At 42.6% G+C, this 27929-nt stretch overlaps 1 protein-coding gene across 1 annotated transcript; it reads right to left on the bottom strand.

Moving 5' to 3' along the window:
- Positions 1-121: 121 nt before the first annotated feature.
- Positions 122-26897, bottom strand: LOC311010961 (carnitine O-acetyltransferase-like; the record flags this gene model as incomplete). Its single annotated transcript, XM_084005620.1, has 13 exons — positions 122-340; positions 2471-2608; positions 7842-7904; positions 8888-9023; positions 9119-9241; positions 10617-10736; positions 15943-16043; positions 16602-16768; positions 19104-19278; positions 19696-19846; positions 22941-22994; positions 23962-24080; positions 26631-26897. The coding sequence occupies 13 exons, from the start codon at positions 26895-26897 to the stop codon at positions 122-124; spliced, it is 1833 nt and encodes a 610-aa protein (XP_083861746.1).
- Positions 26898-27929: the final 1032 nt, after the last annotated feature.

Genomic DNA, 27929 nt, shown 5'->3' with positions numbered 1-27929 from the left:
AGCCCTACATTTAAAAGGCGAGAATATTATCGATGTTCTCATCTATGTATTGGCAAATTGTTAAATCAGCTTCTTTTCTACATACATTCTGAGCTACAGTTCTAAGTTCAGAAAACCTTCACTATTGGGCTCTTGAAGTTTGTTCCAGCAGGGTCCTCATGTCCAACATTGCATCCTCCAGAGCTCGGATCATTGCAGCTACCTTAGATTCTTTGCAGGTGTTGGAAGTGAAAGCGGAGACACTTAATTCAATGTGATTGTTCTGAATACTGTAGCACAGAGCGACCATTTCAGTTCTCTCCGTGCTAGGACATGGCCCATATCCAGTGTAGGATGTTACCTTGTGAACATGGAGAGAAGTGAGAATGTGTTGGTTAGTTGTTATTGTAGCACTGAGACCTCTGATATGGGTTTCTATAAAATACACTCAATCTCACGAATTCCACCTAGTCCTGGGCTGCAGTCGAATAGTCTATTTTGCTTAGGAAGGTTCCTAACTGAAGAAGTGACCCGGAAGTAAACAAGTGGCCACCATGATAAGAGCCGTACGAATTCTCCAAATGCAAATAAAGGAGCTACAATGCTTTTAATAAACTTCTTCGTCCACAAATTTAAACTAAAACTAAAATGTATAAAAGTTAAAATCAAATGAATAAAATTAAATATTTCTTTTTTTCAAGTGCAAACAATATGTGCAAAACCAAATCAAAGTTCTACTCTGTCAATACAGAGTGCAAATAATGCAAACAGAGCTTGACCAAGTATGTCATTAACAACATGCTGCAACTACAGCATCTTCAGCATCTCTGACATCGCAGCTGTCAAGTGTATCAATGCTTCAGGCGTTTTGTCTTATCTCTGGGCTGGTGACGTCCGTCATCAACTTGTGTGATGGCAATAGTAGCTGTTTCTGCTTGGACATTAACACTGCGGTAACCGTTGAACTACGCTGAAAAAAAGCAGTCACACGTCTCACCCGCCCGAGCAAACGAGCGACGCTTAACACTTAATGTGTGGCTTCAATATTACGTGCATTGTCAGTAACAATAAGCGATGCCGTGGTTGGGTTTTTTAAGCTCCCAGTCAGTAACAGCTGTCTGTAAAACCTCAGCTATGTATAGCTCACAAATCTTGCAAGACAGATTTTTAACGCGACAAGAAATATCGTTGAGTTAATTCTCGATGAGATCTCGTGTCAAGCCCCTAGTGGACAGTGATAATTATTGAATGGTATTTTTTATTTATTTCAATCATGTTACAAATTTGACAAAAAGGAAACTAAAACCAATGAAATGTAAATACAGCAAAATGGGAAGGAGGAGCTGCTGGAAAAAAACAACAACATGTGGAGAAGTGGAGGTCGCGTTTTTTGTCGTCCATTATTGTAGTTTCTCCAGCAGAGACGCATGTCATCAGCTGTCAATCATCAGCAAGCGCATTATAATGATGTAGCTTAGTGATTGTCTGGTTGGATTCTCTAAGCACCGCAGTCGTCTTTTCATAAATCCTTTTGAGTTCTCCTATCGCCTTTCCTAAACCCTATGACGTTTTCTCCAAAGGTCAAGGAATAGGAATTAGGAATGGGAGTTGGGACCTTATTTTTTGACTATTCGACTGCAACCCTAGTTTGATTTTATCTGGGTTTGTTTACACTGTATATATCACTAACTCTCCTGTCATTTCAGATGCTGCCACTCCCTCTTGTCATTCAATCAGCTCATTCCTGTCACCTGGTTTCCCCACCCACCTCCTCAGCTGAGGCCATTCCCTTGTTAGCCCCTCTACTTAAACAGGCCATTTCCCATTGTTCCATGCCAGATTGTCTTGTGTGTTATTGCTAAGCTCTCCAGCCTTAGTTTATATCTCTCTGATTGATCCACCTGTCTTGACCCTGCTGCCCGTTTCCTCGACCCTGCTACTCTGCCTGATCCTATTGGCATTTGTTTGCCTGTTGGACTGATCTCCTGGCTTTTGACCCAGCCTGCAACCCTGAGTAAAGAACATTTCTTTTGAATACTGTTTCCTTGTCATGCTCCTGGGTTCTCCTCGCCAGTACCAGTGAATATTACACCTTGGCCTGCATTATGATGAGGACTCATAATGAGAATATGGAGTGTAAAGGTGTGTTCACACCAAACGCAAGGCCAACATTTTCTTGATTATGGGATCATTTGTATTTATTAGTGGGATTATTTGTGTAACTCACGCTATATATGCAGGAGAGGAGGGGGGCATACCTCCATGTAGACACCAACAAGGTTTCATCAATAGTAATGACAGAAATAACTATTATTGCTGCTTCGTTGTGGAAGTCCCAGATACGCTAGGACACCAAACACTGTCTTGTCTGGGTTCATAACATTATAAATAACAACTAAAGTTTCAATTCAGTGGAAAATATGAAAATACTTCAGTTTAAATGCAATGTGATATTTTTATGTTATGTCACATTTTCCACCCTGGTACTTACCTGACTTACACTGAGTCCGTATTCAAATGCTTTTACGAAGGAGCAGTCTGTGAAGATTTCAGGCATGGATATGTTTTCCTCAATAGCCCGGTTTTTCAGTGAAGAGAAGTAGTTTTCTATGTCCTGGCCGATGATTGCCTGTTAGGATGGCAGCATTTAAATTTGTTTGCAAAGTCTATTACCAACTATTATTAAAGGTACCCTATAGAGTTCTTGGGAACAAAGTCAGATTGGTATAACAACTCCCCACCATAGCTGGTGCTTTGTAGGCATGTGTATCACAGTCACCACTTGTGAATGTGTGACAAGTTGAAATGTTACAATACATTAAAACTGTTATCCTTTCATGTTGTATTGTTCAATTCCTTACTTGTATTTGTTTATATAAGATGTAAAAGAGTGTTCTCTATGATCTAAGACGTAAAGAGTTGTCTCTGTGATCTGTAAGGTGGTCTCAATACTCCAAATGGTGTGTAATCTCGACATACACTATATTGCCAAAAGTATTCACTCACCCATCCAAATAATTGAAAACAGGTGTTCCAATCACTTCCATGGCCACAGGTGTATAAAAGCAAGCACCTAGGCATGCAGACTGTTTCTACAAACATTTGTGAAAGAATAGGTCGCTCTCAGGAGCTCAGTGAATTCCAGCGTGGTACTGTGATAGGATGCCACCTGTGCACCAGTCCAGTCGTGAAATTTCCTCATTCCGTAATATTCCACAGTCAACTGTCAGTGGGATCATAACAAAGTGTAAGCAATTGGGAACGACAGCAACTCAGGCAAGAAGTGGTAGGCCATGTAAAATGATGGGGTCAGCGGATGCTGAGGTGCATAGTTTGCAGAGGTCGCCAACTTTCTGCAGATTCAATCGCTACATAGCCTATCTTCAAACTTCATGTGGCCTTTAGATTAGCTCAAGAACAGTGTGTAGAGAGCTTCATAGAATGGGTTTCAATGGCTGAGCAGCTGCATCCAAGCCATCTAAGCCCGTCGGATGCAGTGGTATAAAGCACGCCGCCACTTGACTATAGAGCAGTGGAGACGTGTTCTCTGGAGTGAGGAATCACGCTTCTCCTGGCAATCTGATGGAGAGTCTGGGTTTGGCGGTTGCCAGGAGAACAGTTGTCTGACTGCATTGTGCCACGTGTAAAGTTTGGTGGAGGGGGATTATGGTGTGGTGGTGTTTTTCAGGAGCTGGGCTTGGCCCATTAGTTCCAGTGAAAGGAACCCTGTATGCTTCAGCATACCTAGAGATGTTGGACAATTCCATGCTCCCAACGTTGTGGGAACAGGTTGGGGATGGCCCCTTCCTGTTCCAACATGACTGTACACAAAGCAAGGTCCATAAAGACATGGATGAGCGAGTTTGGTGTCGATGAACTTGACTGGCCTGCACAGAGTCCTGACCTCAACCTGATAGAACACCTTTGGGATGAATTAGAGTGGAGACTGGCCTTCCTGTCCAACATCAGTGTGTGACCTCACAAATACGCTTCTGGAAGAATTGTCAAAAATCCCCATAAACGCACTCCTAAACATTGTTTCTTCCCAGAAGAGTTGAAGCTGTTATAGCTGCAATTGGTGGACCATCGTCATATTAAACCCTGTGGATTAAGAATGGGATGTCATTTAAATTCATATGTGAGTCAAGGCCGGTGAGCGAATACTTTTGGCAATATAGTGTAGCTCTGTGTAAATTGTGATGTTTTTGCAAATCCTCATTCTAGTAAAGACCTTACTAGGGAAACAAAACACAATATCACTCTCGGGATTATTTCTCCCCGCTTTGCAGGAGCGTAGCACATTTGCATCTTTGTTTTAAGAAAACCAACATGGACCCACATACTGTATACAGCATTGCTCCAAAGCATTACTAGTTAATGAACACTCCACTAACCTAAAGGGCTGCACAGAGTAACAAGTAATTAGGGCCACGGTGCAATCGCACCGAGCACTATTGTTATTCATAGGATTTTTTCCTACTTATTATTATTTTGCCTCCGAATTTCGATTGCCTAAAACTCCTACAGCTTTAAGAGTTGTAGGACAAATTATATATCAAAACATGTGGTTCGATCGGGATCGGCGTGCCATTACTTTTCTTAGCCGAACACGAATTTTTCGAACACGAAAAACCACTGAAATTTTCCCATTGACTTGAATGGGACGAGCGAAAAAAAAAAAGCAGAAATCGTAGCTTTTCAAACGCCTGCTGCTCAGGCATACTTTCACCTAGAAACTCCATTTAAACTTTAAAACGTAGACACAAGTCTTGTGTCCTGGTGTGTCAATCCACGTTTCAATAGGTAATATAGTTTTTGATCAATCACTGTTCAATGACCATGATCGTTTTGGGAGAAATCATGAGATTATAATGGGTGTGTATTGCGCGGAACCTTCTGGGCTAGAGTGGATGACATCATCGCTTAGAGTGTGAGGGCTTCTCAGATTTTTTTCCTTTCCAAACTCCTCCCGGCCACAATCTTCACTCTACAGACGTGATATTTTCCAATTTTGTAGACAAACTTGTCCTGTCTCTCACAATGTGCTCAAAAAGTCTGTGCGATTTACAGAATTTGAACTAGCAACCTCTAAGCGCGGCCAAGTCAGGTTTTTCTCCTCATCCGCTCCAATGTTAATTGAGAAGCAGATTTTCAAAGAAACCTGATATGAACAGCATTTCTAACTCGCCCTAGCGTCCACATTTCTGACACTAGGAAAAAATAAAAGTGATCAGTGTCTTCAGCAGAGTCTTGATGCGCTAACGGTGCGAAGATTTTGGCGATAGGAGTTTCGGTGTGAGCGTGGCAGGCTTTTGTTCGGAGCCTCCGCAAAGGGGGAATGGAGCGATAGAAAGAAGCAGAGAGAGGCTCCAAAGCAGTCTTAAGGCTTGATTATGCTTCCGCGTAGTGATAACGCAACGGCAACGCAACGGCCACGCAGTTGCTTGGAGACCGTGATGGTTCTGCGTTGGGTTTACGTGTCGAAATGCAATTCAATGCCACACCGGGAAAGGGCGCTATGTTTTTTGTAAAGACTGACCGACCGACCGAGACTCTTGGCGTATATCGTCGTAGCCTCGTTATAGCGTATTTGTTTACTTTCCGGCTTTAAACATCCACAATTTTTCAGAACTTGGTGTTTTATTTCTTTGTGCAAAAGCGAGAAGGTGCAAACAATAAAACGAGGTGCAAACAATAAAAGTAGCCTTTTAAAAGTTTAAATGGCGGTGTTTATGAGTGGAAACCGGATAGCGGTCTCCAGCGGATGTAGTTAGCGGACCAATCACAGCCGATGCCGCTGCGTTGGTGTTGCGTTGCTGTTGCGTCGCCTCGACGCGCGTCTAGGATTTTTGGGAGGTGCACGTCAGGCCCTTGCGTTGACGTAAGGGGGGTCCGCAAGGACGTAAGGGGTCCGCAAGCCCCCTTGCGTTGTGTCGACGCGGAAGCATAATCCAGCCTTTACACACGCACCAAGGGCCGTTGCTATGGTGACAGCACTGTGGGGCTCTGATCTTCATAACTGACAGCAGGTGTGCTCTGATTGGTGGACAGGAAGGAGCAGTCCGTGGGAAATGTAGTCCATCGTCAACTCAGCCATACTTTCACCTAGAAACTACATTTAAACTTTAAAATGGAGTCTATCTGTCTCCGTCTCACTCAGAAGTGATAGCAGGTGCGCTCTGATTGGCAGAGTTGTAGTTTTTCAAACAATACATAGTACCTAGTACTTGTCAGTACTTGAGTCTTGGTAGTATTCGGTAGTACTCGGTAGTATTTGGTAGTACTTGAGTGACAGCTGAGCTCGGTGACATAGTACCTAGTAGTATTCCAAAATGGAGCGATAGAGAGAGGCTTGAAGGCATTCATACACACGCGCTCAGGGCCGTTGCTACGGTGACGGCACTCTGTGGGTTTGATCTTCAGAAGTGACAGCAGGTGTTTTCTGATTGGTGGACAGGAATGTACTAAAAACTACATTTAGTAGTGGGAAATGTAGTTTTTTTAGTCAAACGCCTTCAGCTCGGGCATACTTTCACCTAGAAACTCCATTTAAACTTTAAAATTGAGACACAAGTGGTGTGCTCTGATTGGTGGACAGGAATGTACTAAAAACTACATTTAGTAGTGGGAAATGTAGTTTTTTTTTGTCAAACGCCTTCAGCTCGGGCATACTTTCACCTAGAAACTCCATTTAAACTTTAAAATGGAGACACGAGTGGTGTGCTCTGATTGGTGGACAGGAATGTACTAAAAACTACATTTAGTAGTGGGAAATGTAGTTTTTTTAGTCAAACGTTGTCTGCTCGGGCATACTTTCACCTAGAACCTCCATTTAAACTTTAAAATGGAGACACGAGTGGTGTGCTCTAATTGGTGGACAGGAATGTACTAAAAACTACATTTAGTAGTGGGAAATGTAGTTTTTTTAGTCAAACGTCTTCAGCTCAGCCATACTTTCACCTAGAAACTCCATTTAAACTAAAATGGAGACACGAGTGGTGTGCTCTGATTGGTGGACAGGAATGTACTAAAAACTACATTTAGTAGTGGGAAATGTAGTTTTTTTAGTCAAACGTCTTCTGCTGGGGCATACTTTCACCTAGAAACTCCGTTTAAACTTTAAACTTTTACAGACACACCCCCGGGCGGCGGCCCACTGCCTCCCTCTCAAAACTTCCCGGCGGGGGAATTTTCTAGTTACTAGTTATTGTTTAATTAATCAGCTTGGTTTGTGTTGTCAGACATCCGTATTCATGTTTCAGGTATGTTGTCGAGAGCTGTGTGGCTGAGAAGAAGAATGCTGACATCTAAAGTTTTTGAATTACAGTACGTCAAAATACTCAAAACGGACTGCTCTGACAGTTAAGTCAGCAAGCAGTCTCTGTATTTGCCTCTAAAACAACTCCGTCTCGTTTGAAATCTCGAAGAATCTCATCGTAATGTATATACACTCCGGCAGTAGCCCCCGTGGCCCTTTCAAAATTTCCCGGCGGGGGAATTTTCTAGTTGTCTTATATTGTCAGCAGAAACAGGTTACTTAGGAGTAAAACACAAAATCTGGTTAAGAATATATTTGAGGCAGGACAGAGGCAAATGGACTTGCATTTCTTGGGTGCTTTTCTAGTCTAGCAGAAACTTGCATGCGAGTAACCGCCTTTCCATCAAGATTAAAGCACATTGCAATTTGCAAAATGGAGATGGGAATTTAACCATCTTCTGATTTGCACGAGCACAACTTGTTCCACCTCTGAGCCATCCACTAATACAGTGTAAAAGAACAACTCTTTATGAAAGCAAAAAGGCATCTTTGCTTTGATAATACACTAATACAAGTACTGAGTTGTGCTGTGAATGATACTCACCATGTTAGTGCACTTTAGGTGTGCCTTCACAGCTTTATCGAGTAAATCAACCTTCTCTGAGTTCTGTGCAAAACAAGAAAAAGACAGAAATGTTACAACTCATCACTCTTAGTACTTAGTTGCTTTGTATGAGCATGTTTGGAAATTAAATCTGCCTTCTACCTGTCAAGGATGAACTGTTTCGCCTCCAACCCCAGGAAATGCTTCTCCATGTTCTCCTCCCTCCTTACCCCTCCTGCCCCTCCCCCTCCTTCCTCCCTCACTACAGATGCCTTTGCAATTTACTTTACCAAGAAAGTAAAAGACATCAACTCCTCATTGTCTCCTATAACCTCCCAGAAACCATCTCCCCCAACTTACCAGCCCTCTCTCCTCTGAAGACGTTCAAGCACTTGTTACATCTAACCGTGTTGTGGTTTCTTTCTTTCGACAAATGTACTTATTGTAAGTCTCTGTCGATAAAAGCGCCTGCTAAATGGAGCGAAGCCTGCAAGCTAGTTCAGGTGGACAACTCAAGCTGCTCCGTCATACTCATGTGACATACCTCATACTCCAAATAATATTCTTCCTTCACATCCTCCCTATTTGGCAGTCTATTTAAGCTACTATTTAAGCTAGCTATTTAAGTGATGATGCCGGAGCCTAGCCGTCAAAACACAAACTATGTTCTGTTGCTCCAATAAACATTCTAAACGTGAGTTGTCTGACTGAAATACTCTAAATGTAAATGTTTGCTGTGCAGTAATAGTACAACATAAAGCAATAAAAGGCAGTACCTCTGATGTCAACACATTTTTCATGCTGATCCATTCAAACTGTCTGAGCACTGTGCCGAATTATGGTCTGCTCTAAAATAGAATTTAAATTTAAATCTGCCCAACAACGGCTGTGATTTTTATGTTTTTATGTATTATGACTTAATAGACTAGAGGCCATTTGAGTACTATAAAGGGAGTCTGACTGGAAATGTATGTATAATGTATCATGACTCTGTTTAAAAGTTGCATTAATTAAAAATTGCATCAGAAATGTTGCTCTTATCAGACCTGTTTTTTGGGGTCATCAAATGCCTTGACAAAGGCAGCTGTCGCAGACGAGGTTGTGTTGACCGAGCCTAAACGTCCGTAAATGAAGAAACGCAGTGAAACAGGTTCCAATATTGGACAGAACTGCTGGTGGATCCTGACAAAAAAAAAAGGAGAGAAATGTTTTCAACAAAGTGTGTTCCGTCCAAATAAATAAAAACATCTGCATACAAAGACTTTTCAGCACCTCACCTGTAGTTGGCCAGTTGTAACGCCATCTGCACGAAAGCATCGGGGCTCGTATTGTTGGCCTTTAGGAAATTTTTCCCAAAGTGGTCAAATACTGCAGTCCTCATATCAAAGTCTTGGGCCAGTCTGTGTTGGTGTGGAAGTGGGACATTTCTGAACAGTCAGAGTTTTCTTAGGTAGTCTGACAGATGTGTTTAGAAGTAGTTATTGTAAGATTTTTAATCTTAAAATGTGATATCATTACACTCATACTAATTATGTCTGTATCAGACTGATTTTGCTGCTCCCTTTTTCTTGCAAAAGAAGCTACTGTACAAGGCACAAGGAATGGCAGCTTCCCTTCTCTCACACTGTTGCTATTCACAGTCCTGGCTACCTGCCTGAAGAGGTACACTAGAAAAGCAGAAGTGAGGATCATCCAAAGTATACTCCCAGTGGTAGTGTAATAGCATGATAATTGACCCGCCCATGGCAGAGACTGAACAATGCTGGAAAAATAGTAATGCTTAGTGGATCTGAGACTACACCACAGCAACCTCTCAGAACAAGACCTTACTAACCAACACAATGGCAGACATCCAAGAAAAAGTTGCATGTATGAAGAGCTGGACAGCACCAGGCCCTGATATGATCCACACCTACTGGCTAAAGAAACTGCCTGTGCCCCATGAATATCAGCAGCACAAATGACCCAGCTGCTGATGGATGGGACCAACCCAGAGTGGCTAACCCAAGGCAGGACCGTCCTGATCATGAAGGATACCCAGAAGGGAGCAATTCCAGTATTTCACGCTTGGTGGGCGTGCCATTAGGCGTATGATTGACAGGTGCTCTCCTACCTACAACCATGCATACACTTCCTGGCTGAACCTGATTGGACGAACGCTTTCACTGGTGGGCTGTGTGCTCCCGGATCTCAAAACAGACCAACATAGCTGTTCATTTGGAAAATGTCTTATTTTCCGAAATATGCTATGCAGTTGCTGAATCTGTCTTTATTTTAGATTGACAATGATCAGTTTAAAAGATTATCGAGAGCTTTCGAGAGGCGGCGATTTGAGCTGGACGCCTCTCATTCACATAAAGTAGACTGGACCTCAACTTTAGGCAAATGAGGAGCGGGCAACTTGACAGTCCTTGACGTCTCCTGAAACTCGCCGCAACGCTACAAGAATGCATTGCACGGTTGCTTCAATAGACAATGAATGGGAAGCCTGGAAATAACGCTCCTAGTGGACACGTACCATTAGCTATGACAGACCAACCTATGCATGGCCTGGATTGATTACAAGAAAGCATATGACTCGATGCTCACTGTCTTGATCTTGGCCTCCAGTCTCCTTCTGTGTGAGGGATACTGCTTCTTATGGCCTATGCTGTACATCTAGTAGCCAAGCATCTCTAGGATCACTGCTTCTGTACTGGACTGCTTGTTGCTCTCCTTGACCTTCTGGTCACTGGGTAGCCATGCAGCTCAATCACAACTAAAAGCTGCTCTCACTTGTCAATGTGCTGCTTGGCCTCCTCAATGTTCTTCTTTATCTCAGGTGTGATGTTGAAGTACAGTTTCTGGGGCATCAGCAAAGCCTCCATCAGAGACTCCTTCACCCGTGGCTTTTTCCTGTTTCCACACACAAATGAAAGGAAATTATATATTATAAGATGTAACACAGTATAATTTAATTTTAAAAAAAACAGTCACATACAAATACACTGTCACAGTCACATACAAATACACTGCTCAAAAAATAAAGGGAACACTAAAACAACAATGTAACTGCAAGTCAATCATATTTCTGAGATATCAGCCTGTCCAATTAGGAAGCAGGAAACAAGTGGCAATTAGCAAGACATCCCTATAAAGGAATGGTTCTGCAGGTGGTGACCACAGACCATTTCTCTGTTCTCGGCCTTTCTGGCAGATTTCTTTTCTTTTTTACATTTACATTTAGGTCATTTAGCAGACGCTTTTGTCCAAAGCGACTTACAATAAGTACATTTGTCAAAAGAAGGAAACAAAGAAACCACAACGTATCATTGCCGATAAAGTAAGAGCTAAAAATAGGACAAGTGTTAGATCCTCATCTGAGTAAAGTAGTACTTCAACATTGCGAGGTGAAGTCTGAACAGGTGAGTCTTGAGCCTTTTTCGGAAGATGGCAAATGACTCTGCTGTCCTGACATTCGTCGGGAGTGAATTTTGGCAGTGTTTGCACCACTAGAGGTAGCATGAGGCGGTTTCTCCAACCCACAGAAGTTGCCCAGTTAGTGCAACTCATCCAGGATGGCACATCAATGCGCACTGTGGCAAGAAGGCTTGCTGTGTCCCCCAGCACAGTGTCAAGAGCATGGAGGAGATTCCAGGAGACAGGCCAGTACACCAGGAGACAGGCCAGTACACCAGGAGACGTGGAGGGGGCCAAAGAAGGACAACAACCCAACAGCAGGACCGATATCTGCTCTTTTGTGCATGGAGGAACAGAAGGAGCACTGCCAGAGCCCTACAAAATGACCTCCAGCAGGCAACTGATGTTCAAGTTTCAACTCAAACGGTCCGAAATCGACTCCATTAGGGTGGTTTGAGGGCCCGACGTCCACAAATAGGGCCTGTTCTTACAACCCAACACCGTGAAATGCAATTGGCATTTGCTAGAGATCACAGAGATTGGCAGATTCACCATTGGTGCCCTGTGCTCTTCACGGGTGAGAGCAGGTTCACCCCGAGCACATGTGACCGACGTGACAGGGTCTGGCGACGCCGCAGAGAATGTTCTGCTGCCTGCAACATCCTCCAGCATGACCGGTTTGGCGGTGGGTCAGAGATGGTGTGGGGAGGAATTTCTTTGAAAGGTCGCACAACTCTCCATGTGCTTGCCTGAGGTACCTTGACTGCCAAAGGTACCGGGATGAGATCCTCCGACCCATTGTGATGTGCTGGTGCAGTGGGCCCTAGTTTTCTTCTAATGCATGACAATGCTAGGCCTCATGTGACTGGAGTGTGTCAGCAGTTCCTGCATGATGAAGGCATTGATGTTATGGACTGGCCTGCCCATTCCCCAGACCTGAATTCTATTGAGCACATCTGGAACATCATGTCTCGTTCCATCCACCAACCACAGACTGTCCAGGAGTTGACTGCTGCTCTGGTCCAGGTCTGGGAGGAGATCCCTCAAGAGACCATCCGTCGTCTCATCAGGAGCATGCCCAGGCGTTGTAGGGAGTGCATACAGGCACGTGGAGGCCACATGCACTACTAAGGATAATTTTCATGTCTTGAAAAATCTCCACAAAAGATGGATCAGCCTGTGATCTGATTTTCCACTTTCATTTGCGGTATGATTCTGAATCAAGACCTCCATAAGATGAGGATTTTGATTTAGTTCACTTATGATGTTTTGTTGTCAACGCATTGCACTTTGTAATGAATAAAGATTTCCAACTGGAATGTGTTATTCATTGAGAACTAGCATGTGGTGTTTAGGTGTTCCCTTTATTTTTTTGAGCAGTGTAAATCTGTTACATTGAATATATTAAGTATGCCAGGATTTAAATTTGCCCCCGCAGCAGAAACATTGCTTGATTGTCAATTAAATTCTAAGGTAGCTCACAGCAGGCGAGTATGGCTTATTCTGTCTAAACTATTATGATGAAATGAAAGGTAGATATTCTAGTTATCTCTGTGAATTTGTGTGTACACAATAAACATAAATTAGGATGATGTCAATGGCTGTGGGATCAAGGATTTCGCATTTGTGAACGGCTAGCTAGCTTTAATTTTTTTTTTCTCAGGGTGCTTTGCCTAAACTTCTAAATCCACTTCAAAAAGATGTCTCCACAGATGACTTTTTTGAAAGTGACTTGCTCTCCAAATCTTATTAGATACAAGGATACCTAAAGTCTTTGAGATTATTTTTTGACCCCTTCCAGTCATCAACAATTCTTGATCGAAGGACTGTGGAGATCTCTTTCTGACGAGGCATGGTTCACATAATCAGATGCTTCTCATGAATAGCAAACTCAAAACGTTAGTGTTTTTACACGTAGCTATACACCTGGCTCAAATCTCGTTTCACTGTTGGACTTCAGGTTTGCCAACTCATGACATACACATATATACATACATAGGCATAGAGACAGGCAAGTCCTATCCACTTATACTCCCACCTCCTCTAAGTTTCAAACTCATAATATAAACCAGAAGCTTTTGCCATGTTTGGGCAGTTTTGCTGGAATATTTTTTTTTACCCTGGAAATCATATTTATAATTCTGTGACCTCAGCTATGTGTGGGCTCTTTCAGTTTCTTAGAATAAGCCTTATTTCCACAATGAACCCTGTTACTGTCAGCCTGATCTCTGCTTTGGTATGCCTTAGTGGAAAAGTGCTTTGTCCATAGTATACATAATTATGGGGATTCTGTTTCCAGTACCACCTTTGAAAAAGGCAGAACTTTGGGACAGCCATGCGGGTACACCATTGATGAATTTGGATCCAAAAGGTAGGCCTATCGAACACAATCTGGTAAAGTTGTGATGCGTGTAAAATGGATCTCACAGACCCATGACAGTGGCAGATAAATCAACTTTGACAGGGGGCCTATACTACGAAGCGAGTTCAACATACACAGGGTATCTTTCAGTTATCCAGCTTAAGTGACCCTAACAAAGAAATAGGAAGTTAAACATATACATATGGAAACCTTTTTATAATTGTATGAATCTAATTGTATCTGCATTGCATTCTGTAAAACGTCAAAAATACCAATAGATAAACCTTGAGGAAAAAAAACAAATGTAGGAAGGACAGCTGGCAAAAGCTCGCCGACTGTGTGAATGCATAAGTCGTATTAATAGTATTAATAGTATTAGTATAATATGACTGCCCCATCATAAGAGCACTACTAGATCTGACTGATTAAATTAACATGTTAAGTGCGCCGATACCTCAGTGGTAGAGTTACCGCCTCATGTACCAAGGCTCCATGCAGCGGTCCCGGATTCGATCCGCCCTGCGGCCGTCTTTTGAATCATGTCGTCGCTCTCTCTTGTCCCTTTAACTCTCACGCTGTCTTCGGCAATAAAAGGCCAAAAATATAACTTTAAAATAATGAATGTGTTGCTTAGACTTATTGTTATAACGTGGTGTATGACAATATCAGCCTAATTCTTTCAGCTGCAATCCCAGCAGTGTAAAACGGACTTGGGAGCAAATCAAATAAATATAAAAACATAATTCAAAGTGGTAAGTAGGCTGTACGCTGACACAGATAAGTGATGCCCTCTGATTAGAATCTGTATCTCTCATATAAAACATCATCAGGGGAAAGAAAAAGGGCTTTGCCGATCTCAGAAAACTCTAGTTCTCCGAAGAGACCATCTCAAGATCCACTGAGCTTCTTTTTTTTTTTTTTTTTATCCGTGCAACAAAATAGCTGATTGGTCAGTAGGCAGTGTTTTTCTCCACGTTGATCTCTTATGAGGAACATAACCTGCTCCGGAGCAGGTTAGCTCTGCAGCGTAAGTTACCATGGCTTTCTGCCCCGGTAAGAAGTGAACCAGTCGTAGGACGGAAAACCCAGGGTTAAAGCTTAAGTTATCTCGCTAAATCCTGCTTCGTAGAACAGGCCTTGTATTGTGTTATATTCACAATCGAGACAGGGAAACCTCAGGGCAAAATTGCTCGGGATGAATTCTGATTGCTAACTGCTAACTGGCCGGACGCTGGAAACACCAAATTGTAGCTCCACCTGCCCGCTGTGTGACTGCTCAACTACTCCTGCTTTTTGGTCTACGGCGACGTGGTTGGGATGGATCCATCTCGGCGTGGCTGTGCCTGCTTCCATGGACTACTACTGTTGATACTATTGCTTCTGTTAATACCACCACTACTGTTAATGCTGCTACTACATACTACCAACACAGTTGGAACCCAAGGGCCTGAGCTGCACGAGATTTCTGCCTAAAAGCCTATTAAGGCAGTTTTTTCTCGCCATTGTCGCTGTAACGCTTGCCCCTGGGTGTTGTTGGGACTTTGAAATTGTTTGTTTGTTGGGCCAAACTTCTTGGAAATAGTGAGGATGTTATGAATTGAAAATTAATTGGCATCAAAGGAACCACATTAAGCAGGTTTAAGGCCTATTTTCCCCAATAGATCTCAGTTTGTGCTGAAACACTCCATTGACAATGGAGTTAGATACGGTGTTTCACAAGGCTCTGTGCTCGGACCAATTATTTTCAACTTATATATGCCTCCTGTAGGCAATATCAGTATAAGACATTCCGGTTGCAATACATTTATTTTGTTTAGTTCATTTAAACTGTCCAAACGTGAAAAAAACAAAAACCAATTTACAGCCTAATCTCTTCTCATCTAGGCCTATTTGGATATGCACGTCAAACACAGGCCTACATAGGCCTATTTGACATGGAATTCGGCACTTACGGTGGGAAAAATAACTGACTGGAAACATAGGACCCTTTTTAAAATAGGGGTCCTATGTTCCCCGGTCATATAGGACCCCCCCCCCCCCCTCTTTTTTTTGAAAGATTATTTTTTGAGCTAGAGCGCCATTCAAGCCTTTTTATTATTTTATTCGGTGTGGAAACAGGGAAAGAGAGAGGGAGAAGACATGCGGGAGTCGAACCCGGGACCACCGTGTCAAGGACGTTGAGCCTCTGTACATGGGGCGGCTGCCCTAACTACTGTGCCACCGGCCGCCCCACATTTAAAAAAAAAAGGGGGTCCTATGTGACCAGGGAACATAGGACCCCCTTCTTCTTTTTTCTTTTTACATAGGACCCGGGTACGCTCCCGGTTTCGGTCTACTTACATGCCTGCTACCACCTGATCACATATGGATATTATGACTGAACCATCAGCGTTGGCATGCGTGGTGTTTATACCCATTGACCCGTCTTCTCCAATGATAAACTGAAAAGAAGAAAAGAAAAAATAAGCATTCCACCCCAGCTCCTCAGGTGTTTCTTCCTATATGTGCGACTGTGTTTGAAGTTTTTCGAATTAGTGAATATGAAAAACTTGAAATCTTTATCGTAGGTAACTTTCCATGTTGGTCTCCAGCTTTCTGCAGGATTCTTTTCACACAGTGGCCTTTGACAGTGGACTCAAGTCTTAAGATTTGAGGAATTATCCTGTCCTGTCTGCAGCTTGTGTTAAGTACTATATTTTTTCTAGCATACCAACATGGATCTGTAAATAAAGCATGATCATAAATTGAATTTGGTCACAGCCTTACAGACCAACAGAGAAACGCATTTTGCAAATTCTTACCCTGCTTTGAGTTGGTAAGTTTAAAAAAAAAAAAAAAAAAGCTTATGGCTAGACATTACACCAGCAATAAAATGGGTTTTCTGGCTGTCGTTGAGTGCTTGATTATTGTCACACCTGTAGTTATTTTTCTGACATGCGATATCAGTCCAAGGTAGAAGGAAAAAAGTGTTGTGGTACAGTTTACAGGTGTTATTTCACCTGTAGTCCCTTGTCAAACCAGCGGTTTCCACTGTTCCACTGGCTGCCTCCTCCATGCATGACCTGAAGATGGGCACTCCTGCTGTCGCCTCTGGGCATCGCTCCATCCAAACACACTGTGAAGATGCTGCTCTGGATAGCCAGCACTGCCTCTTTGTTGGTCTTATCTGAACATGAAGGACGTGTACACGACGGAAAACAAACATGTTATAATGTACTACAACAATATTTTCACAATATGTATTTACACTTGCTGAATTGGGCTTTTTGTATGTTTGACTTTTTGACCTTTTCAAATACTTTTTACCTTCCATTTTCTTAGCAAATAAACTTATTTCAGAAATGCAAACTTTCAGACCTGACCTGGCTATACTCAACAAAGTTAAAGAGAAAATGTGTAGATTTGGATTTGCCTGCAGTTGGAAGGCAAAATTGTGTGTCATCCACGTAATAGTGATACAAAACATGGTATTTCTCAAAGATGGATCCAAGCAAAGCATGTATCATGGAAATGATAAATTGATAAAATGTTATCATTAAATTTTAATGACGGCATCCACATTATTTATGGGTTTTCCTGCATTCCTCCAACGATGCAAGGTCTCACAAATCACACACAGAAACACAGCCAACTGTAAATAAAAGATGAAAAGAAATGGAATTTAATTCTAATTTGAGGATAAATACATGCGATCAACCGCTAAGGCTAATAAACTGTTGGATCGTGTTGCTTTCTTCAGTTGGCTGCTTACATCAAACAATCAGTAAAACTGCCAATCAGACTGATTGAGTCATTAATTCTTACAGGTGGGTAAAGTGATTCATGTCATCATTCAGAGTTTGATCAGTCTCTTTATATTGCTCTGTTGAAATTATTGTGCTTTGTCCAACTAGTAACATTTGTGTTTTGTACATTAAATGATGCTGCTATGGCGGAAACGACTGCTACGCATCTATTTTTATATCACAACTTGTGACAAGGCCTTGTTAAGGCCCTTAGGCCCTGAGGGCCTAAGGCTTAGGGTAATGGCAGTTGATATTTATTGTTGCTTTTATTTATATGGGCTAAATTGTCATCTTATGGGTGTTGATCAGGCATTTGGGCTAATATGCTAGCAGTAGTTTTCACATGTTATAGCAACTGCAAACAATGTTCCTAGGAAACAAGAAACATTGTACAAACATTGATACATTGTATAGTATAGCATGAGACTTTTTGGCTGGACCGTAGAGGGCCAGGCCTATAATTGGCTCTGTGGCTGAGTAATTAAGTAACTGACTGACTGATCAAGATGCACTATTGGTCAGACAAGTGTTGTAGACCTACTACATCACCAAGGGGCGTTGCTCATTAAGCAGCATGCACTGTCATCAGAAACACGGACATCACTGCTGCAGTGTTTGTAATGTGAAATGCAAAGCTGGAGAAATGAACACGTCTACAAGACAGAATACGGTGGATCTAAAAGACTCATAAAGACTTCACCGTTTATCAGGGCCTGAAAGTTACATCCACCACAGCAGCTGCAGCTAATGTTAGCCTATTCACATCATCCAGGCTGGACACGTCAGAGATATGGCTGCAAGATTTGTCCACCTCTAAATCTCAGCCCAGCCAAAATATATAGTGCTCACCTCTGTAAACCATCCTTCAAAGCCAGAGGTACAATTTCCTACAGGTCATTTGTCTCCCATCTGCCTAAAGTTCAACGAGAATGTTTGTACATTTTCTAAATGTACAAACATGTGTGTAGCTGGTGCCCAGAAAGCCACCCACGTTCTGTGTCACAGGAGGTTCTGACCTGCAAAATTAGGGAAGCAAACATAAAACATCCATCGACTCCAGTCAATGTCCCGGGTCTCTCCAAAACTGTCAAAGAAACCCAATAGATGCTTCATTTAATACCTTATCAGTGGCTTAGCGCAAGGTATCCTAGCAGGTTGATGCTGGCTTCCAAATGTTACCCACGTCGGTGAAAAACACAGGTCGGTACTCAAGGAACCAGAAATAGTAGGATGTATGATAGGTCCGCTGTCTAAATCCCCCTTTACCCTCTTCAGAGTAAGCCTGAAGGTGACGCCACCAGGAAATATTCTATCAAAGAACTCCTCATTATCGATCACAGCTTCTCATGATTCTTCCATTCCAAGTATAAACCGTTTAATTTGCAGATGCATTCAAAGCCAAGCCACTCCCAATTGTATTTTTTCAGTGTTGAATGACATTCAAAGTTTTACTTTTCATCTAAACTCCCATTTTGGTCGGATTGGTTTACAGAGCAGATGAGTGCATGATAGACCAAAAATTTACTTTAAAGTTATACTAAACCAAAAGAAGTAGCAATGATACATTCCGAAGGCAACAGTACACCAGGCATGCAGACCAGTTTCTTCCTGTTAGATGACCACTTTTTGTACTGTAGACAGGAAATTCTATTTAACATGTTCTTATGAATTATTAGGTCTGTGGTTTGACCTGCATGACAGCAGAGTTGTTCTCACCCTTCATGAGGTTGATGTAGGCTTTGCTCCATCGGTCACGATGCTCTGAGGTGAGGATGCCAACAGGCTCCATGTTGGTCTGTAGTGAGGCGTTGCAGATCCTCTCCAGCTGAGCACAGAGCTGATCAACTGTCAGCACAGTCCCATCACTGTTGTACACCTCCAGCACAAAGAACTGAATTCAAGGGGAAAATATCCATGAAAGAAAGCCTGGATGAGCTACCAAGCAAAGCCCAAGGGCCAAAGACACTCAGGGGCCCTGAAGGCCTGGGGCTGTCTTCAAATTAATAAACTGAATTATCTCATTATGACTGGAGATTTAGACTCTCTTCTTATCATATTTAGCATATAGGTTTTGAGCTGTTGCATGTTCTATACCTGACAGTAGTGTACTACAGTGATGGGATGTCCCTTACCTGACAGTAATGTATTACAGTGATGGGATGTTCCTTACTTGACAGTAATGTACTACAGTGTCGGGTTGTCCCTGACCTGACAGTAATGTACTACACTGTTTTTTCAACTCAGTTTTGTAATACAGTGTTTCTTTTCATCTCACAGTTGTGTCCAACAGTGATGGGATGCTCCTTACCTGACAGTTGTGTACTACAGTGATGTGTTTGTGTGTGTAGAATTCTACTGAGTCTGTCTTCAGACCAGGGATGCGGGAGCATGACATCACATCCTTGTACTGCTGCATACACATAGGCCTCCCTCTCATGTAGTCAACTGGTAGAGTCTCACTGAGAAACACACAAACATTAAACAGGACCTCAGCCAATCAATATCATATACAAATCTGACCCTTGACTCCCCAGAAGCTTCAACTTTTACTGGATGATTAGGACTACTTTGAATAATGTAGCACTGTATACATCTTTTACTCAAGTTCAGGGCTTTCACCTACATACATAAAGACATCATGACCCTATGGTCATGAACTCTGGGTTGTGACCGAAAGAATAAGATCCCGGATACAAGCGGCCGAAATGAGCTTCCTCCGCAGGGTGGCGGGGCGCTCCCTTAGAGAAAGGGTGAGGAGCTCCGTCACGCGGGGGGAGTTCGGAGTAGAGCCGCTGCTCCTCCACATCGAGAGGAGCCAGCTGAGGTGGCTAAGGGCATCTGTATCGGATGCACTCTGGACACCTCCCTCGGGAGGTCTTCCGGGCATGCCCCACCGGGAGGAGACCCAGGACACGCTGGAGTGACTACGTGGCCCAGCTGGCCTGGGAACGCCTTGGGATCCTCCCAGAGGAGCTGGAGGAAGTGTCCAGGGAGAAAGAAGTCTGGGTGTCCCTGCTCAGGCAGCTGACCCCGCGACCCGGATAAGCGGAAGAGAATGCATGGATGGATGGACATAAAGACATTAAGAAGACCTGCAGCAGGTCAAAGGTAGTCATGACAGTTACTTCAGTTTGATATACTGTTTGATAGATATACTGTTTGATGAACACACAATATTTATATAAAACAAATATAACAAATAAAACAAACTGTTGATAACATAATTGTTGTCAATGAGATGTGCAAAATAAGATGTTAGGTTTTGCCATGTGTTTCTATGAAATGTTTTACATATAAGTTGTTCAGAACAGAATTCTGATAAAGACGGAGAGCAAATGTCTGTACCTGTTTCTAACTTCTACAAACACTTTTGTTGGAAATAAACCCAATTTAAATTCTTCACAGAGCTAATTTTGTATTTCTGGCTCAACACAAAGAGGTTTAAATTAAACAGTTTGGGCTAGCAATTGAAACCCCTGACATCACAAAGTTATTGTGTAATTTATTTAATTTGCTTCTTTTGCCCTTAAAGTTGTACCCCGTAAGATTTGAGATGCATTGCTTCTAGCGGCCTCTTTGGCGGTAAATAAAACTGCAGGCAAGCCTCTGGGACCTCATCTCCCAGAGTTCCTTTGGAAACCGAACAGTGGTTGCAGTCGAGTAGTCAAAAAATTCGGTCTTAACTCCTATTCCTTGACCTCTGGGGGAAAACGTCACAGGGTTAAGGAAAGTTGCAAATGCACGTATTGTTTGTTTTCATGAATGGCCGAGGTGTGCAGCACTTTAGATGTTGCTCTTGCAAAGAATTGTGGGTATGCGTAATCTCCTTTCCTTTCGTATAGGAAGGTCCGTTGCATCCTATGCTAAAGAAGCTCTGAAAGGAAGCATTGTGCGGCGTTCACACCGAACGCGATAGACGCGAATACAATCGCGTCAGACGCGTGTATCGCGCCGCTTGATCATTTTGGACTTTTTTAGCGTCATTCGCGCCATTCGCGTCATTCGCTTCATTCGCGTCATTCGCTTCATTCGCGCATGACGCTCATTTTTGAGGGGAGCCGGCGGGTCACGTCGGCGGACCCTCCTCCTCCGCCTCGGGGTAACCGATGCCAGAGTCCGTGAACCTCCTCCGGGAGCCACGTCCCTCGCACCTCTCCCCAGAGTCGGGGCCACATTCGACCTCAGATCAGATGAGACAACCCGCTGAATTTAAGCATATTACTAAGCGGAGGAAAATAAACTATCTAGGATTCCCTCAGTAGCGGCGAGCGAAGAGGGAAGAGCCCAGCGCCGAATCCCCGTCCGACGGGCGGGCGGACGGGGGAAATGTGGCGTACGGAAGACCGATTGCCCGGTGTCGCGCGGGGGCCTGAGTCCTTCTGATCGAGGCTCAACCCTGACGGTGTTTGGCCGGTACGGCCCCCGTCGCGCCGGGGTCCGGTCTTCCCGAGTCGGGTTTGGTAATGCAGCCCGTCCATCTCAGCTCATCTGTCTGTCGGCTTGAACTCGTCGCTGATTGGATGTCGCGGCGCGATGCCGCCTGAAAAGTTCGATATTTTCAACTTTATTCGCGCCGCGTCAGACGCGCCATTCGCGCCGCGTCAGACGCGCCGTTCGCTTCATTCGCGTCAGACGCGCCATTCGCGCCGCGTCAGACGCGCCATTCGCGCCATTCGCGCCGCGTCTCATCGCGCCAGACGCTCCATTCGCGCCGCCTCCGCCTGAATCGCGTGTCATCGCGCCATTTACATTGGTTTTCAATGTAGAGTCGCCGCTCAATTCGCGTCTATCGCGTTCGGTGTGAACGCCCCTTTGGAGCTCCTTTCCTTTGCATTTAGAGAATCCGAACGGCTCTTATCATGGCGGTCACTTGTTTACTTCCGGGTCAATTCTTCAGTTAGGAACCTTCCTAAGCAAAATAGACTATTCGAACGCAGCCAGTGTCTACTGTGTGACGTCAGTTGATTGGCAGCTTCTTCCTCTGCCTGTTGATCCTCCATTGTGAGTCAGCAGTAATGAAATGTACCTGCGCTGGTCAAACACTTTAGACTAGCGGAAGCCTGTCTCAGAAGTTGGAAGTTACAGATTACAATGAAACGCAGCATACGCTTTAGTGAGTAGCTCTACCTGGACAGAACAACTGCTGCTGACTGACGAAAAAAGCATCACTAATGGAGCGCCGCCATTAAATTTTGCACGGGAATGTCCCCACAGACACGGAGATCCTTTTTCTGGGAAAAGCAGCAAGTACAAGCACTTTCATTAGTGGGTCATCAATCACCATTGTTTTAACTCACTCTTTGTAACTTAAAAGACAAATAAATAGATGAAAATGTTACGGGGTACAACTTTTAAGGGAAAACAACAAATATATTAATAAGCTATATTTTATGTAATGGATAATTTTTCCATAGCACTATCATCAAATGTATTATTACATTGTGTGAACCAGTAAATTAATGCCAGACAATCATTTAAACTGTGAGGATGATTAAGATCTTATGTGTCTGGGAAAAGACAAAGAAAGACAAAGAAAGAAAGCTCAGTACTCACTTGTCAATCATTGTTTTTACATCCAATGCAGCTGCTATAATGTCGGCCGCACACCTGAATACAGAAAACATGGTTATTCATTTGAATGTTCAAAATTAACTCTACTAAAGGTACAGTGTGTAACATTTTATGTAATTTATTAGCTAAAATCAATATCTTCATTCAGAAATACGTATAATTATCTCTGCCAATAATTGATTTATCCTCATAAGAAAATAATTTCTTATTTGTATTTACATTGGACTGGTTATATAAATGAAATATCAACCTAATCCCCTGAAAGAATACTGGTGAAGTGGTACTGGATGACATGTCATAGCTTCTTGGTACAGTAGTTGCAACAAAGTGATAGAGAGCACTATTATTTGAATGCAAAATACAATTTACCACTAGATGGGAGTCATTCCTACACACCGTCTCTAAACAATTTAGTTCTATAATTTCATAAAAATGGATTGCGGGCTGTACGGTGGTGTAGAGGGTAGTCCCGGGTTTGATCCCGGTTCGGGTTCCTTCTGTGTGGAGTTTGCATGTTCTCCCCGTGTGAGCGTGGGTTCTCTCCGGGTTCTCCGGCTTCCTCCCACAGTCCAAAGACATGCAGGATGGGGATAGGTTCATTGATGACTCTAAATTGCCCGTAGGTGTGAATGTGAGTGTGAATGGTTGTCTGGGTCTACGTAAACCCTGTGATGGAAAGGCGACCTATCCAGGGTGGATTGCATCCTTAGCCTGATGTCAGCTGGCTTTGACTCAACCCCCAAACGTTTTCAAATTAATTTTAAACTTTTTTTTTTCAGATTAGATTCTGGCTAATGAGACGCTACATTGTGAAGGAAGAGTCAATAGTCCAATAATGGTGCCATTTTAGGCACTTTACATGTGTGGAACTTTTCAAAATATCACAGAATTCAACAGATCCATCTTGAATTTAGTCAGCACAAACTCAAGATGGTTTTAATGGTAACGTGTGTGTGTGTGTGTGTGTGTGTGTGTGTGTGTGTGTGTGTGTGTGTGTGTGTACCTGATCTGTCCCTTTTTATCCATGAAGTCCATTCGGGGAAAGATTCCCCCAATGTTTGAAAAAATCACCAGAGGCTTTCTCTGTCCGAGATATAGAGTCTTCACATAATCATCCGTCATCTACAAAGTCACAAACATCACTGTTTTACTTCATGTTAAATGTTTCTGGACATATTCTTCTTCCAAAGTATGTGTCAAGACTGAACAGGGGGTTAGACCCAAAAGCAGGCAGGAGACAAAGGGTAACGGCAAAAAATGTTTATTTAACTAATAACTATTAACAAATTATCAACTTAGGAAGACCACAAGGGTTAAAATGACAGTCAAAAAAAAAAAAAAACACACGATACTAACAAAACACGAAGGGAGGCTGGACGCAGGAAGACGAGTAATCCCAAGGCCACAGGGTGGTGCAGCATGCAGGGACCAACATACTGTATACAATACAATGACTCGACCGCGAGACAGGGGAAACACACAGACTATATACACAGGGAGGCAGGGAGCTGACGAGGGACAGGTGAAACCCATTAGGGCAGGTAGGGTAGTCAACATGAGAGGGTGGGGGAGTCAAGACAGCAGAAACAACAAGGACAAGGAAGTTCAAGACAAGAAACCACACAGGGGACAAAATTACAAAATAAAACAGGAAATTAACTAGAGAAAAACCCAGATCATGACAGTATGGGTGAAATGGTGCATGGATTAAAAACAAAAAAGAAATCGTGGAACATCCGAGGGAATGACTTATCTGTGTCAGCGTACAGCCTACTTACCACTTTGATTTATGTTTATATATGTTTTTATTTATTTCATTTGCTCCCAAGGCCATTTTACACCACCGGGATTGCAGGTGAAAGAATTAGGCTAATATTGTCATACACCACGCCACAAAAATACATCTCAGCAACACATCATTTTTTTTAAAGTAATTATTATTATTTTTTTATTGCAGGAGGACAGCTTGAGAGTTAAAGGGGCAAGAGAGAGCGACGACATGATTTAAAAGAGGGCCACAGGGTGGATTTAAACCCAGGCTGCTGCAGGGAGCCTCAGTACATGAGGTACCAACTCTATATCTAGGTAACGCATCTATTTAATCAATCAGATCTACTAGTGTCCTTATGATGGGGCAGTCATATTATACTACTACTAATACTATTAATACGACTTAAGCATTCACACAGTCTGCAAGTTTTTGCCAGCTGTCCTTCCTGAATTTGGCAGATTAAACTGTTGCTTTTTGCCTGTATTATATGTTTAACTTCTTCGTATTTCTGTAAGATTAGGGTTTGCTCCTCATACGTGAAATACGCCGCTCCACTGCCCGTAGACTGATCCATGTTTGTGATTGGTCAAATTGCAAACACCGCCTCTTCCACCCTTTTTCTAGTTCCACACTTTTACTACTTCTTTATAAGCCAGTTTCTTCATTTTTGCATTTTTAGTCTTTTACTCCTTGCACACAAGAAATTTGTGTTAAACTCTAAATCAACCGATGGCCACAAGATTGACCGATGCTATTTGTCTCGTTACCCACGGTCCAGCTCACGGAGAAGACAGCTCATCAACTGATACAGATTTCATTGAGACGACACCCGCTACAAAGCTATCGCAGATCGGTGTTAACTGTTCAAACCAACCCTCTGGCCCTGACACAAAGAATCCCTTCGTGTCTACGTTACAGACGGAAGAGTGACCGATTGGAGTTTCAGTGAGTTGAGAAGAATCGTCATAAATTAAGTCCGAATCCGTACTCAACAGTAATGACCGAGTTGCAGGGTGAAACTAAGTATTAGCGTCTGTCAATATCTAATATCTGTGAGTCCATTTCATTTCATTATTCCATCATTCTATCTTACTAAGAAGTCCAAACTCTTATGAGAAACACACTCACCTTTATTGCCAAACGTTTTAGATGTGTTGGTAACCATTTTCCCAATTATATTTCTTGTGTTGTATTGGTGCTTCGGTTACATCTCTGTTATTATGTTATTCACTTTGTTTAATCTTAAGTCAGTCAATGAATACCCTAATATTATAACAGCGGTTGTCCGTTGATATTTCTCCTGTGCAGATCGCAAAGATCCCTATTTCAAGGGCTTATGATCTGAGGAAATGAGACCGATTTATTAAATTAAATTGATTGATTATTAATTAATCAATAAGTGGTCATTAGATTCATTAAAGTGAACTCTATAAAGTTCTGTCCGACCAACAGATGATGCCCCTTTTTACGAGAGGTATTAAAAATTGTATATTAATACACACACACACATATATATATATATATATATATATATATATATATATATATATATATATATATTAATATCGACCTTGGTTTCCTACACCAATCATTTTTAGCTTGACAAATTAATTGGTCTGGCTCATCAGACAGAAATCGTTATTATCTCTGGTTAGTTTATTTTGCAAGTCAAAACTCATGAGATCTCGCACTAAAGCAACCATTAACTCCACAGACCCCGATGTGTCTTCGTAATACAGGCTGACTGTGAACTGATTTTTCAGCACCAGACATTTATATACATTTTATAAGACATTCATCTCAGTATCTGAGTCTAAATTGAGTCTACAAGATTTCCTTCACAAGCAGAATATGTCCAAGTGCGTGATGTCTCCAGTTGTTGATGTTCTTGTTGAACTCACCCAGTTGTCAGTGTTGCGTGCTTCTCTCTCCAGGACTCTCTGCAGTGTCTCTCCGACCCCTCCTGCTTTCTGAAACTCTTCCACGATCTTTCTCACTCGCTTGGCCTCATCTACCTCCATGAATGGCTCTAGGAAGCTGAGGTACAACTCACAGCTCTGCTGCAGAGGGGGCACAGGTGGACTGGGCAGTCTATTCTGCTGGATCAGGTTTCTGCCAGCAACCAGAGTCGCCGATGCAGGTTTCACCAAGAGGAAGGGCTTCACCATCCCTGCCTTTAACTGAGAGATACAACAATGTACTCATAATTATGTCATACAATCAACAACAAACAAAATGAAAATGGCAGCAGAGGAAGTGGTCCATGTTCCTATGGTGAGCTTACTGGTACCTGGTCTATACTAGCTGATGAGCTGATACCACAGTCCTGTAACACAAATGACCACCTGCACTCTGCAGTAATTTACACAGAGGATACATGACCACCTGGATCACAAATAGAAAGAGAGCGCTTGACGGCGTTACAGCTGTGAATGTAGCAGTGTACCCCCAGTTGATTTGTCGGTGAATAAATGCTACAACTAGACACTGAGTTAAGCTAAGTTCCTGTCTTGTTGTCATCCAGCTGATAATTAGCCCTGACATTAGCAACAACTCTGGCTCAGCAACACTTACGTTTGGCTGACCTTTAAGGTGGACCAGCACTATTCTCCTTTAAGTGACCAGCTGCTCCTCTGAGTCTCTTATCTTTTTTATCTTTAATATTTATTTTAACTGGTTAACTGATTGCAGGTATAATACAGGGCTGCCAACTTTTCAAAAAACCTTGGAGTGAGATGTGGTGGGGCCAACTGAAGTGTTGCTGCATACACGGCAGTTTTTTGTTTGGCCCATTCAACATCATTAACCATACAGCAAAAAAATGTTTAAATACCATTATCAGTGGTTCTCAATGTATTAGCCTAACTCAGAGTGTACAAATAGAACCTATAGACCCAACATTTACTTTGGGATTCTGTATAAGAAATAAAGTAATCAAATACTAAATAGATAATCAACATGTTGCAAGAAACATTTCAATAAAAATAAAAACCCCAAAAGCTTGGTAATGTTATTTTAAAATGTAAAAGATTTCTTGCTTCTAGCTTCTCTTCCCAGCTCAAAGAACTTAAGAGCCGTGTGCTCTTGATGATTTCTCTCTCGTTCTGACCATCACCAGTAGGTTCCCACCAAAGAGTAGGCTATAAGGCGCCAGATCCGAGCTCCACCCCCTTGCTGGCTCTGAAAGCTTAACTAATCCA

This window comes from Eutrigla gurnardus (genome assembly GCF_963514095.1).
Source record: "Eutrigla gurnardus genome assembly, chromosome: 1".
Lineage (NCBI taxonomy): Eukaryota > Metazoa > Chordata > Actinopteri > Perciformes > Triglidae > Eutrigla > Eutrigla gurnardus.
This window is presented reverse-complemented; position numbering and strand designations above follow the sequence as displayed.